This window comes from Tupaia chinensis, unplaced genomic scaffold, assembly GCF_000334495.1.
Source record: "Tupaia chinensis unplaced genomic scaffold, TupChi_1.0 Scaffold000316_1, whole genome shotgun sequence".
Lineage (NCBI taxonomy): Eukaryota > Metazoa > Chordata > Mammalia > Scandentia > Tupaiidae > Tupaia > Tupaia belangeri.
The window spans coordinates 4304993-4319390 of NW_006159809.1; the positions used below are offsets into that span (position 1 = coordinate 4304993).

General features: G+C 45.0%; 1 protein-coding gene across 2 annotated transcripts in view; it reads right to left on the reverse strand.

Moving 5' to 3' along the window:
* The window catches only part of ACTG2 (actin gamma 2, smooth muscle), a 24281-nt gene that overhangs the window by 2727 nt on the left and 7156 nt on the right, over positions 1-14398 (reverse strand). For both annotated transcript variants that reach the window (XM_006151239.3, XM_027772958.1), the window contains exons 2-8: positions 10684-10845; positions 9632-9760; positions 8089-8199; positions 7739-7823; positions 5459-5620; positions 3424-3615; positions 621-802 (exon numbers count right to left, since the gene is read on the reverse strand). In XM_006151239.3, the coding sequence (XP_006151301.1) occupies positions 621-802; positions 3424-3615; positions 5459-5620; positions 7739-7823; positions 8089-8199; positions 9632-9760; positions 10684-10809 (987 nt within the window). In that variant the 5' untranslated portion in view covers positions 10810-10845. The remainder of the gene's footprint in view (positions 1-620; positions 803-3423; positions 3616-5458; positions 5621-7738; positions 7824-8088; positions 8200-9631; positions 9761-10683; positions 10846-14398) is intronic.

Below are 14398 nucleotides of genomic sequence, written 5' to 3' on the forward strand. Positions count from 1 at the left end.
CCTGTTAGCAGCAAGGCTCCTAGAACTTCTAAAAATTGGTGTGGTTTGGGGGACTGGAGGCTGCACAGAAGCGATAGAGGTGGGCTCCATGCTGCCAAGGCCCACAGGCAGAAGCCTGGTGTGAAGCAGCATGGGGAGGGCTATAGCCAAGGTGGGACAGTAGATTTGAAGCTGTCCAGGAATCAAGGACTATCCTTGCTTGGAAGTGGCAGCTGGCCCAAGGTCAAAGGTTTCCTCTTTGAAACTTTCACCCTGCTCTGCAGTAGCACTTAGTCTTTTTCAAAGCTTAAAGATGCCGAAGTGTTGCCTCCTTCTTTCCTTCCTGTTTCCATCCTGATTTCCTCCCCATCTCCCTCAATTTTTTCCTTATTCCTAATTCTTCCAACCCCTTCTTGTGTAATAGTTCTGTAAATATGTTTGAGAACCAGTGCTAGGCACATCCCCCAGCCCTCAGTGCCTAAGGAACATCATCTCCCAAGGTGACATTGGCTCCGGGCGGATACTGAACCCGAGAGATCACCACGTTATTGAGCCCGGAAGCCTGGCTCTGAGCATGTCCCAGGCAGGCAGGTCTTAGTACAATGAGGGACCTAGATGGAGGGAACTGGGCCAAGATTCACCTTGATCTTCATGGTGCTGGGGGCCAGGGCTGTGATCTCCTTTTGCATCCTGTCAGCAATGCCAGGGTACATAGTGGTGCCCCCAGAGAGGACATTGTTCGCGTACAAGTCCTTCCGGATGTCGATGTCACACTTCATGATGGAATTGTAGGTTGTCTCATGAATCCCGGCGGACTCCATGCCTAGTGGGGAACACAGCATGTAGTCAACACCTGTCGCTGCATAAACGCTCTCACCTCCAGTGCCCCAAGTAACCCTTCTCCTTTGCAATTATCCTAGCCCAGACCCTTAACCACCTTCCAGAAGGACTGCAAGATCAGACCTCACTGGTCATGGCTCTGCCATTTGGTTTATTCCTGTTCTGATAAAACTTCACACTACTGCCCAAGGCACATTTCTTCTTTCTCTTATTTTATTTCACTTTATTTATTTATTTATTTATTTTTATTTGATCAGAGAGGGACAGAGTGAGAAAGAGAGAGAGAAAGTGAGAAAGCAAGCTCAGGATTCAAACTGCAGTCAGCCATGTGGGAGTCCAGTGGCCCTTAACCACCACACCACCTGCCAGCCCCCAAGTCACATTTCTTTTTTTTTTTTTTTGGACGGGTTTTTTCTATACGTGGGACGCACAGAAAGACAGAGAGACAGAGAGACAGAAAGCGAGAAATCACCCCCCGGGGGGATGGCCACGCTGCAATCCCTTCTCCTCTATTCTTCTCTCGGGATCTTGGGCACGCACACACACGCGCCTGGCGTGAGTTTAAGCCACCGGGTCCGGGACTCAAACTGCGATCGACTGCATGAGAGTCCAGCAACATAGCCATTACGCCAAATGGTGGTCCCTCAAGTCACATTCTAAAGAAATGCTTTCATTATATCATCTTTTCTTCACAGCTTTGTTGCGATATAATTTCTATAAAATTCACCCTTGTAAAATGCATGGCTCAATCGCTTTTCAGTGTATCTATGGAGTCGTGCAACCGTCATCACAATCTAATTTTAGAACTTTTTCTTTCACATCAGATAAGTAATATGCTGATGGTATAAGAAGCTTTGAGCAAGGGGCATAATAACACCTAATAGGCCACAGAGGGATCTAGAACATTTTAATACCCTAAAAAGAAACCCATGACCATTAGCAGTTACTCCCCATTTCCACCTCATCCCTCCCACCCCAGTTCCCACCCTAAGTCACAGCTAATCTCCTTTCTGTCTCTAGAAATTTGCCTATTCCCAACCTTTCACATAAATAAAATTATATGACACGTGGTCTTTTGTGTCTGTCTCCTTTTGCTAAGCATAATGTTTTCGAGGTTCATCCATGTCATAGCAAGTATCAATACTTCATTCTCTTTTACTGCTGAATAGTATTGCATTGTCTAGGTAGACCCAGTGTATCATTTTGAATAGTCTTCTGCGGCCTACAGGGTGACATCTACCTACCATAGCCTGGCATCTGGATCTTGCTGCAGAGAAAGGCCCTGCATGCCAACAAGCCACCTCATGCCCACCTACCTGGCCTCCCTGCCTCCAGTCTTGTTCTTCCATGCAGTGCATTTCCACACTATGACAGAGGTATCCTCCCAAAACGCAACCTGAGCTCGCTCCTCTGCTGCCTACAAACTATTTGCATTTCATGCTATGTGCCCAGTCTTGCTTTTCCTTTATCCTAATTTCCTGACCCTTTTATTTCTTTTCTATATAATTATTTATTTTATTTATTCTTTTTTTTTTTTGAGAGGTTTTTGCTATAGGGTGCGTGCACTTGCCAGACAGACAAAGACAGAGAGACAGAAAGAGAGAAATCACCCCCCCAGGGGGTATGGCCATGCTGCAATCCCTTCTCCTCTATTCTTCTCTCGGCATCTTGGGCACATACACACATGTCCCCGGCGTGAGTTTTTTTCTTTTTTGTTTTATTTGTATTTATTCATTTATTTTTTAAAAAATTTGATCAGAGAGAGAGACAGAGAGAGACAGAGAGAGACAGAGAGAGAAAGCAAGCCGCCAGGTCCGGGACTTGAACCATAGTCAGCCATGTGGGAATGTCCAGCGCCTTAACCTCCACACCACCTGCTGGTCCCCCTCCCTGGCATGAGTTTAAGCCACTGGGTCCAGGACTCAAACTGTGGTTGACTACATGGGAGTCCAGCGACATAGCCATTACGCTAACTGCTAGTCATGAGAACATTTTTTAAGAGAAGTTTTGTTTGTTCGTTTGTTTTTTTTTGCTATAGGGCGTGTGTGCTCATGAGAAAGACAGAGAGAGGCAGAAAGTGAGAAATCACCCCCCTAGGGGGATGGCTACACCACAAACCCTGCTCCTCCATTCTCCTCTCGGGATCTTGGGCATGCACGCACATGTGCCCAGCGTGAGTTTAAGCCACTGGGTCCAGGACTCAAACTGTGGTTGACTACATGGGAGTCCAGCGACATAGCCATTACGCCAACTGCTGGTCCCTCATTTTTTTATTTTAATTTGACCAAAGAGGGACAAAAAGAGAGAAGAAAAGTGAGTAAGTAAAGCTACCAGGTCCGGGACTCAAACTGTAGTCAGCCATGTGGGAGTGTCCAGTGCCTTAACCACCATGCCACCTGCTGGTCCCCTCCTTACCCTTTTATTTAAAATTATTTTTTCTCTATGTATGTTAATTATACCTCTTTTGTCCTTGCTGGGGAAATGTGGAGTATGTATAAATAATGAACTAAGTGTCTATGACTCCTGGTGTTAATCCTTCCATACCTCACCCACCCCTCTACCCTGTGCTCTTGAATGAACAGCAGGGTTTCAGGAGCATCTCACCAATGAAGGAGGGCTGGAAGAGGGTCTCTGGGCAGCGGAAGCGCTCATTGCCAATGGTGATAACCTGCCCATCTGGCAGCTCATAGCTCTTCTCCAGGGAGGAAGAGGAGGCCGCTGTGGCCATCTCGTTCTCAAAATCCAGAGCCACATAGCACAGCTTCTCCTTGATGTCTCGCACGATTTCTCGCTCAGCTGGAAGGAAGATGAATGAAAGAAGTGAATTCTCAGCTCTGTTAGTTTGGTTGTCTCCTGTTGATCTCCAAATAATCTCCTTTTTTTTTTTGGAGAGGTGTTTTTTTTTTTGTTTTTGTTTGTTTGCTATAGGGCACGTGTTCTCGCCAGAAAGACAGAGAGAGACAGAGAGACAGAAAGCGAGAAATCACCCCCCAGGGGGGATGGTCACGCCACCATCCCTTCTCCTCCATTGTCCTCTTGGGATCTTGGGCATGCTTGCACACGCGCCCGGTGTGAGTTTTAAGCCACCGGGTCCGGGACACGAACCGCGGTCGACTACGTGGGAGTCCAGTGACATAGCCATTACGCTAACTGCTGGTCCCAATCTCCTTCTTATATCTACTTTGATCTAGTCTTCAGATGATTACCAAAGTGCCCTGATAAAGGTCAAGGGCCTCTATTCTATGCCATTTTTTCCTTTCCTTTTTTTTTTTTTTTTTTTTAAAGTTTGCCAGAGAGCACATATGCTTGCCAGAGAGAAAAAGAGAAAGAGAGAAAGTGAAAGCATCCCATGTCATGGTAAACCACAATCCCTTCTCCTTCAGCTCTCCCCATTTTCTGAATTTGGGGCATGCATGCACACATAGTCAGTGTGTTTTTCAAGCTACCATGTGGGATCTATCTGCCTTAGCCACCAGGTCATGAACTAGCCCCTACTCCTCTTCCAAAAGAGAGAGTTCAAATTCTTGATTCTTTTTTTTTTTTTTTGGAGAGGTTTTCACTATAGGGCGCGTGCGCTTGCCAGACAGAGAGAGACATAGAGACAGAAAGCGAGAAATCACCCCCCAGGGGGGATGGTCACGCCGCAATCCCTTCTCCTCCATTCTCCTCTTGGGATCTTGGGCACGCACACACACGCGCCCGGTGTGAGTTCTAAGCCACCGTGTCCGGGACGTGAACCACGGTCGACTACGTGGGAGTCCAGCAACATAGCCATTACGCTAACTGCTGGTTCCCAAATTCTTGATTCTCAAGTAAGACTTTGTATGGGATTTTTCCTCCTTTCTCCTACTACTCTGTCCTCACAAAGTTACAGGACTTCCTGCGAGCCTCGTAAGACACATTTCTGGTGTATACTCAGACTCACATGTTGTAATCTTATAGAATCTTAAGAAGGCCTCTATCTAAATGCTCTTGCCTAGGTGGGCCACCTGACACTTCCCCTTAGAAATCCGGACCCTATTTATTCCATTTGTGTCCTCAGGCATCCCAGGTAATGAAAAGCATCACCAGATTTTTGCTACAATTCAGCCTTGTAGAAACTAGCTCTGATCCGGGGTGGACATGGACACAGGCAGTAGGTCCTGAAGAAGGAGGGACTGCTGTGAAGAGGGCTCAGCTGAGTGCCACTTAGGGTACTAGGCCCAAGCCTATCTCTCTCCCCAGGGTGTCCTGGTAGGGTGCCTTTCTCCTTAACTAAGGCCACCCTGGGGCCTGAAGGTGGTGCAGTGGTAGAATGCAAGGCTCTGTGAGGCAGAATCACATGGGGACGTTGTCGGTTTGCGCCTGGAGACCTTCCTGAGTTTGCCAGGCAACTGCATGCCCATGATTTGGATTGACTGAGGCTGGAGGTGGACCCAGCATTAGGACCTTATTGTGTGTCCCCTGTCTCTCTCTGTCTCTCTCATTCATAGAATAAATAAACTTTAAAAAAAATGCTTTTTTGACTATCTGATCTTGTCCAGTCCCACCTCTCAGCCAACTGCAAGAGCGTTGGAGGACACAAAGTCACTGGCTTCTCATTAGTCCTGAAAACTTCAAGATCTGAGCTCACATCAGAATCAGGCAAGGGGCTGGATACCTGTGGTCACGAAGGAATAGCCTCTCTCTGTGAGGATCTTCATGAGGTAGTCCGTAAGGTCGCGGCCTGCCAGGTCAAGGCGCATGATGGCATGGGGCAGGGCATAACCCTCATAGATGGGGACATTGTGGGTGACACCATCACCTGAATCCAAGACGATGCCTATGGGTAGAGAGGACACACTTTATGAGAACCTCATTTTTATCATCCGTCTGTCTTTTCATCTTCAACTGTCATATTTTCTTTTGAAATTAAGAGTATTCACCCAGCATGAGAATCATCAATTGTATTTTTAATTTTTTTATGGACATTAATTTTTTTCTCCCCAATGTGACTTTATGCCTCTAGAAGGCAAATAAAATGTCTCCTTTTAAAATATTTCTTAAAATGCATTCATGGTAATACAGTTATCAATTTGCATTAAATCTAGACTGCATATTCTCTCAGAGAGACTGGATAATTTGTACTTCCTTCGGGTGTCAAACTAACACATATGAACATACAGGCAGAATGTTAGATCTGGAAGGAGCTATGAAGACAGACAGAGTAACAATCTCTACTGATGAGACTTTAAGTAAACCATGAAAGAAAGTAAGATTTCTCAGCATAAGAAATCCCTCTTGGTCACATAAAAATGGAAATGCTATAATATCATTATTATTATTATTACTATTATTCTTTTTTTTGAGAGATTTTTGCTAGAGGGTGTGTGCACTTGTCGAAGAGACAGAGAGAGACAGAGAGTCAAAAAGTGAGAAATCATCCCCCAGGGGGGATGGCTATGCCACAATCCCTTCTCCTCCATTCTTTTCTCAGGATCTTGGGCATGCACGCACACACGCCCAGCATGAGTTTTAAGCCACTGGGTCCCAGACTCAAACCGCGGTCAACTATATAGGAGTCCAGCAACATAGCCATTACACCATCCGCTGATCCCTCTCATTATTTTTTAATATTGTCCCAATGCAATACGACAAAAAATAAAAAATAGAGGCCTTATTATGAAAAGAAATAGAATTGTTATTATTTGCAGATTATGTTGTTTTATACATAAAAGACACAAGAGAATAAACTAAGAAACCTACTTAGATCTAATTAGATAGTTCAGGAAGGGCCAGATGTAAAACAAATAGCCTGAATCCAGTAACTTACTCTTGTACAGGCATCTTGATCGCAGAACATTTTATAATAAAAATTAGAGATGACCTAAAGGCCCAGCAATAAAGAAGTAGTAAACTAAATAAATAAGTCATTTATGCAATGACCACCATGTGGCCATTAAACATGACGTTTACAACATAAAGTCAAGTGCAAAGTGTAGGACACAAAACTGTATATGGGGACCAGCAGTTAGCGTAATGGCTATGTCCCTGGACTCCCATGTAGTTGGCCATGGTTCGAGTCCTGGCCCTGGGGGCTTAAAATCATGCTGGGTGCATGTGCATGCGTGCCCAAGATCCCGAGAGGAGAATGGAAGAGAAGGGATTGCGGTGTGGCCAATCATCCCGAGGGGTGATTTTTCGCTTTCTGTCTCTCTGTCTCTCTCTGTCCTTCTGGCGAGCGCACATGCCCTATAGCAAAAACCTCTCCAAAAAAAAAAGGAAAACTATATATGCCACGAATTTCCCCATCACTATCCTTATGACCTAGGGTTAATTAATTAATTAATTTCAACCTTTTACTTTTGTCTCTCTTCCACTTACGCTGTTAGCTCCATAATCTCAGGGCCTATCTTTTTCATCAGTATTAATCGGTGGCTCAGTACAGTGTCTGGCACATTATAGAGAGTAATGAAAAGTATTTGATAGATGAATGTATGGATAAATCAACAAATGCATGATGAATGAATGCTTGGACGTGTGTATGGAAGCTGTCAAGTCCCTATTAAAGACCATTTTACTTTGAAGTTCCCTGTTTCCCCAAGCACCATGCTATACCAAAACCACATGCTTATACATCCCCCACCAAGGTCCTACTGTGGCTGCTTCATGAGGCAGAACCATTCCAATATTGCTGGAATGTATGTCTAAAACGTCCTGGAATAGCTACTGTGAAGGAAGCAGGCTCACTGGAGGTACTGCTATGGTTTGTTCATGAAAATTCTTTCCAGCTACATTTCCTGCAGCATTCCACATTGGCATTCCCATGTGTCATCTCTAAGCGAGATTTCTCCTGGCTTTGGCTATCCTCTTGATTCTTCTGAGCAGGAACCTCTGCAAGAGCCCGGGTTTTACGCGCCTCCCCTGATGTCAGGAAAGGAATGGATGCCAGGGCTCCCACCTGTTGTGCGGCCAGAAGCATAGAGGGAGAGCACGGCTTGAATGGCGACGTACATGGCAGGGACATTGAAAGTTTCAAACATGATCTGAAAGGAAATGAAGAATAAAGGATTGTCTGACAAAAATCAGAGCACCTCTTGGCCTACAGAATGGCTTATAATCTTCTTTGAAGGAGGAACTATGCCAGCTTGGTTATCGCTTTGTCCTACTCCCCCCTGCAATAGGGACTATAGCACGCATAGCTGGTGCCCAGAAAATTCTGCTGCATCGATGTAGGAAAGGAAGAAAGCACCTGGCCAAGCACACACGTTGCGTTATTGTGCCAGTGTTCTATTCTTCCAGGCCTCTCACCTGGGTCATCTTCTCCCTGTTGGCCTTGGGATTTAGCGGAGCTTCCGTAAGCAGGGTGGGATGCTCTTCGGGTGCTACCCGTAGCTCATTGTAGAAGGAGTGATGCCAGATCTGGTGAAGAAAAAAGGCCAAATGAGCCCAGCAGACTCTTGATGAGCTGGAAAATTTGGTATTTTTAAAAAAGAATTATTTACTTTGATGATGATGTTTAAATTTCCTCTAGGGCATACATGCTCACCAGAGATAGAGAGAGAGAAAGTGAGAAAGCAAGTCACCAGAGCCAGGACTTGAACCATAGTTTGCCATGTGAGAATTCAGAGTCTTAACCACCACACTACCTGTTGGCCCCAAATTCTGTATTTTTATCTTCATTGCACAAACGAGAAAACTTAAGACTTGGAGGGTAGGATTTGCAGCCAGATGCTCTTGTCACTCCCGTGTCTGTGCTCTTACCTATCTCACTGTTGAAATTTATGTACTTATTTCCCATCCAGACTGACTGAATTTAAGATTTAAGAAAAGTATAATTATAATATATTTCAAATCAGCATTCTTCATTCCCAGTCGCAGTCTGCTTAATAAGCCCTCTATTACATCCCAGAAGATAGTCACTGCAGAAATAACTCTCGGATGACTGTCAGTGGAATTGAACAAAAGAACATTAGAAAGGCTCTATTAACAGTCTGCACATATGACTTTGTTTACTACAAACTCTACCATGTGAAAATTGGCACTCTCTCCCGGGACTGGCAGATGGTGTAGTGGTTAGGGTCATTGGACTCCCACATGGCTGGCCTTGGTTTGAGTGCTGGACCTAGCAGCTTGCTTTCTCACTTTCTCTCTTGCTTTCTCTGTTCCTCTCTGGTCAAATTAAAAAAATAAGTAAGTAAATAAATAAAGTTAAATAGAATAATTCTTTAAAAAAAATTGACACTCTCTCCCTTGACATTTACTTACACAAAGAAGCTTCTAGAAACTCCTAGAGAGTTTTACCGAATGCTTTCCGTAGAGAATGATCATAATAATACAGCATCCACACACTTAGCTGAAGGAATGACTGGGAACATAGACAGGAAGGAGGCTCTCTGCATCCTCATTTTAGAGGGTGACACTGGCTAGAGTAAATTCTGCATGAAAGGCAAGACTGGGAATTAGGCGGGGTCAGGTCCTCTGATGCCACAACAGGGAGTTGGGACTCTATTGCTAGGTAATGAGGAGCTACCACCAGCTCCTGAGGAGGTGAGTGACATGAGCTGATCTATTTCTAAAAACACAAGCTTTGTAGCAGCAGTGTCAAGAACTAATTGGGCGAGTAAGGACAGGAGACAAAGAAACTAGCAGAAACCACTGCAATAGTCCAGGGAGAAATGTTGGCAGCATAGGTTAGAGAAATGGTTGGGGTTTAGAATGGAAAGGGAGAAAGATGTGAGGAACATTTTAGAGGAAGGATTAGCAGGGCTTAGAGGCCTGTGGGACAAGAGGGGCACAATGGTACATTCTCATTACTGTAAAATAAGTGCATGCATGAGGAGGCCACAGATACCTTCTCCATGTCATCCCAGTTGGTGATGATGCCGTGTTCGATGGGGTATTTGAGAGTTAGGATCCCCCTCTTGCTCTGAGCCTCATCCCCCACATAGCTGTCTTTCTGGCCCATTCCCACCATGACGCCCTGCAATACAAAAGAGAAGGAAAGAGGAGTGAGTTGGCCAAGGACTCCACACAGAAGGATTCAGGCACTGGAGGGTCTCTAAAGAAGGACACAGGTAGGAAGAAGAGCCTTCCTTCCCCTGGACACGGATAGCAAGGGTGGGCTAGGTACTGGAGAGTGTGGAGGTGACAGGAAGAGAAGATGGAGGGTTCCCATTGGTCTTCCTTCCTTCTCATAAGACAACATCGATTTGTGGGATAAAACAGGGCCCATGCACTTCTTCCCCTCACCTTACTTCACACACATAGGACTCATATTGCACTCCTTGACAGCTGGTGCTTGCATTGACACCTCTGCAAATCTTTGCTCATGCTTACTGAATGCCTCCTTACCCTTGGGTATCCTATCTCTATGAAGCCATCCCCTTCCTAAATCCCTCTGTTCAGATTTAACCCCCCATGAGCTCCCCTGGGGAAGTATTTTGCCTCTATCGCAGCCATGATCTCAAGTTAGTTGTGTGAGTATCTTCATAGAATGTACATGTCTTAAAAGCCAAGAGGCTTGTTTAATTGCATATATTTTAATTCTTCCAAATCTAGCAACTTCCAAAATTTAAGCTACATATTATATTGGGTCACCCAAAAAGTCTTGTCGTATTTTTTCTATGTTTTTCTATGCAAAAATATGTCATGACTTTTTCCATGATCCACTGCATCATTGTATGCCTGATGGATATTTGTATGGACCTTGCATATTTCTATGTAAAGGACCCTACTCTATCAGATGATCAGTAAAGAGCTCTTCACCCCAGCACACATATATACATACATACTTGCATGGATCCATGTACACCACACACACACACACACACACACACATACTACATAGTCTACACAGTGTTTACTGCCAGTGGCTCAAAGCCTTGGGTCCAGATGAGCACATACCTGGTGGCGAGGGCGGCCCACGATGGAGGGGAAGACAGCCCGGGGGGCATCATCTCCTGCAAAGCCCGCTTTGCACAGGCCGGAGCCATTGTCACACACAAGCGCAGTGGTCTCCTCTTCACACATGGCGACTGTGACTGAGTGAACTGGGGGCTGGAGCACCTTGGGAGTTGGGGGAGAAGAGAAGCAATTGACCACTTGACAAGTCATGTTAGAGACAGTCTTCTTGGTTTTGGAGCCTGACCCATCTACCATCAGGGCCCAGATCCAGGAGGGACAGGCATGGACCTGGTCTTCTGCTCTGGCAGTTGGTTTTCTGCTCTCTGCCCTGATGTTATGGACTGAATTGTGTCCACCTGAAGTCACCTGCTGAAGTCCTAACCTCCAGTATCTCCTGATTGTACTTGGAGATAGAGTATTTACAAAGGGTAATTAGGTTAAAAAGTGGTTAGCAATTCAGTATGATCAATGTCCAATTTGACTACTCCCACAGGACAGGGGTTGTTATGAGAAAAGCAGGCTGGGGCACAGATGCATCCTGACGGTAGACTATGTGAAGGCACAGCAAAAAGCAGCTATCTACAAGTCAAGGAGTGAGGTCTCAGAAGAAACCAATCCTGACGCCATCTTGATGCTGGACTTCTAGTCTCCAGAACTATGAGAAAATACATTTGTTGTTAAAGCAACCCCATGTGCAGTTCTTTATAAACCAATGCAGCCCTAGCAAACTAATGCATCTGCCTTTAAATAAATGGCTTCAGGGACCAGAGGATGGTGTAGCGGTTACGTTGCTGGACTCTCACATAGCCAACCCTGGCTCAAGTCCCGGACCCAGTGGCCTCAAAATCATGCTGGCTGCATGTGCATGCATGTGTGCATGCTCAAAATCCCAGAAAGAGAATTGAGGAAAAGGGATTGCAGCATGGCCATCCCCCGGCGATGATTTCTTCCTTTTTATCTCTCTGGTGAGTGTACATGCCCTATAGCAAAAATCTCTCTTTGAAAAACAAACAAAAAAGAAATGGCTACAAAGCTTTCATCCAATGGCCAGAATACTAAATACCTTGAAGATTAGGAAAGGAGTTGAAAAAGTTTGCAATATACCCAGTAAAGAATGATTGTTTACAATATATAAAAAAACACAGATCTATAGGAAAGAAGTGCACAGTCCTAAAGAGAAACAAAGAAAGTGAATATTAGGCCATAGGAAAAGTTGTGACGTGTTTTTTCTATTTTTCTATGCAAAAATGCATGACTTTTATGACAACTCAATAGATAATTAACTGAAAAGGAAATGCAAATACCCAACAGCGATATGAAAATGATGTTTCATTTCACTAGTTATCAGAGAAATGGAAATAAGGCCACTTTCTACCCATTATATTGTCAAGATTCAAGGTTTTATGATAAGCCTTGGCAAAGTCATGGGAAAACTGGCGCTCTTAAACTAGAGAAACAGACCATGCATAGTTGTCCAGTTTAGATCCAAAAGCCCAAATAATGGGAAACCACATGCAGTTAAGAGCAAGGCAGAGCTATATGGGCCTACATGGACAGATTCCTTAACCATTCTGTTGAGTGAGAATAGCAAGTTGCAGAATAGACTGTAGAGCATAAAAACATTTATGTGGGGCCAGTGTGGAGTCCATATAGCTGACTGCACAGTCCTGGAGCTGGTGGCCTGAAAAACACTCCAGGCATGTGCGCATTCATGCCCAAAAGTAATCCCAGGAGGAGAATGGAGGAAAAGGGATTGTAGTATGGCCATCCCCCTAGGGGGTGATTCCTCACTTCTTCTCTTTCTATCTCTCCAGTGAGCACATATGACCTATAGCAAAAAAATATTTTTTTAATTTGGCTCGCTCTCCTTGTTGCTACTCTTTTTTTATTTTTTTGGAGAGAGATTTTTAAAATTATTTTATTTAACTTTATTTATTATTTATTCATTTGCTTATTTAAATTTGACCAGAGGGACAGAGTGAGAGAGAGAGAGAAAGTGAGAAAGCAAGCCACCAGGTCCAGGACTCAAACCATGGTCAGCCATGTGGGAATCCAGAGCCTTTAACCACCATGCCACCTGCCGGCCCAACCTATAGCAAATTTTTAAAAATTATGTGAGTGTTTTTTAAATTATTATTATAAGTTTAGACAGGGTCTTGCTGTTGTAGTCCTTTTGCCTCAGTGTCCCTGCTGGGACTAAGCCACATGCCCCCATGCTCTGCTCTTTTCTGCAGAGGATCTCCCTATGTTGCCCAGGCCAGCCTCAAGCTCGCCATCTTCCTGTCTCAGCCTCTAGTGCTGCTGGGATTGTAGGTACCCAGGCTTTAGATGGAACTGGAAATTCAACCCAGGCCTTTCTGTGGTCCCAGCCTGCAGAGTGCAGACTTAGGAGTGCACACCACTCTGGCTGGGCCTACGTACATCATTTTTAAAGCATGGAAAAAGAGTATGTTTTTCATAGTTTTCTATTTTTTGATATAATGCATAGGCAAAAGTCCTGAAAGGATACCATACAGACTACCATTGGGATTATCTCTGGAGTTGGGGAAGGAGGCTGGGAGAGGAGGTGTTGTGTTATGTCATGGTTTTATTTTTTTACAAGGAGATTGTATTAACAATTTAAATCAATGTAACATGTCAGTGAGGAAAAAGAGATGCAGTAGTTACAGGTGAAATGTGCAATCCCAAGGGTAGAAAGAAACACCTCTAAGAGGAAGGGGCCGCCTGAGAGGAGAGAGGAAAGAAAGGGACTTCCTGACGGGACACTCCACTGCCTTGACAGATAGAGAAAACAGAGAATTCTCTCCTCCAGTGCTGAGATCTGAATTAGAATGGATGCAAAGCAATGAAGAAGTTAACTTTCCTTCCTTTTTCTTTTGAGTTCAAGGACAGCATCTACAAGTTCTTGGCACCTGGTGATAGATGAGAAAGAACAGAACCTCAGAAGGTGGTGAGTGGATAACTGCCAAGCCTGGGGTGCCCCAGGTAGAGCAGAGTGGAAATGGGAGAGGCCCCAGCTGAGGGGCCAGGGAGGCAGACTTTCAGAAGTCTGGAGAAAAGAGACATGAAAGGAAAAGATGGCTGAGAAGGAAAAGGCCAAGGCTTCATTTGGAACGTGCTCCCACAGGTGGCTCTTCCAGGATGGGAAGACAAGTGCTACAGATGCCTGTGGCCCTGACCCTCACGGGCCTTGTGCTGATGCTGGACAGTGAAGGCCATGACCCAAGCGAAGACTAGGTAGTCTCACTGGCCTGTGAATGGGAGGTCAGACAGGCTAAGTGGACACAGAGCAGAAGCTCGTTATCATAATTTTCAGATCAAAAAGGAAGCCTTTCCCACCTATGATTACAGAGGGGTCCCAGGTGGGGATAGGTGCTGCAGCTGGAATGTCTGTCACCTCCAAAACTCAAGCCACATTTTAATTGCCATTGTAACGGTATTAAGAGATGGGACCTTTAAGAGGTGATTAAGCCACAAGGTTCTACTTCATGGATTAATGTCCTTGTCATGAGTGTGGGCTTGGTATTCGAGGGCACGTTTGGCACCCCTCATTCTCTCTTGTCCTGCTTCTGAGGACACAGCAAACCCAGCTTTGCTACTGTCTCTGCTCTGGCTCTCCCTACCATGGCCATGGAGATGAGTCCCAGCTCTCTACCCTGGCCCACAGGGCTCAGAATAGGCTGTCCCTACGGATGAAACCGTAAGGCTAAGCAGG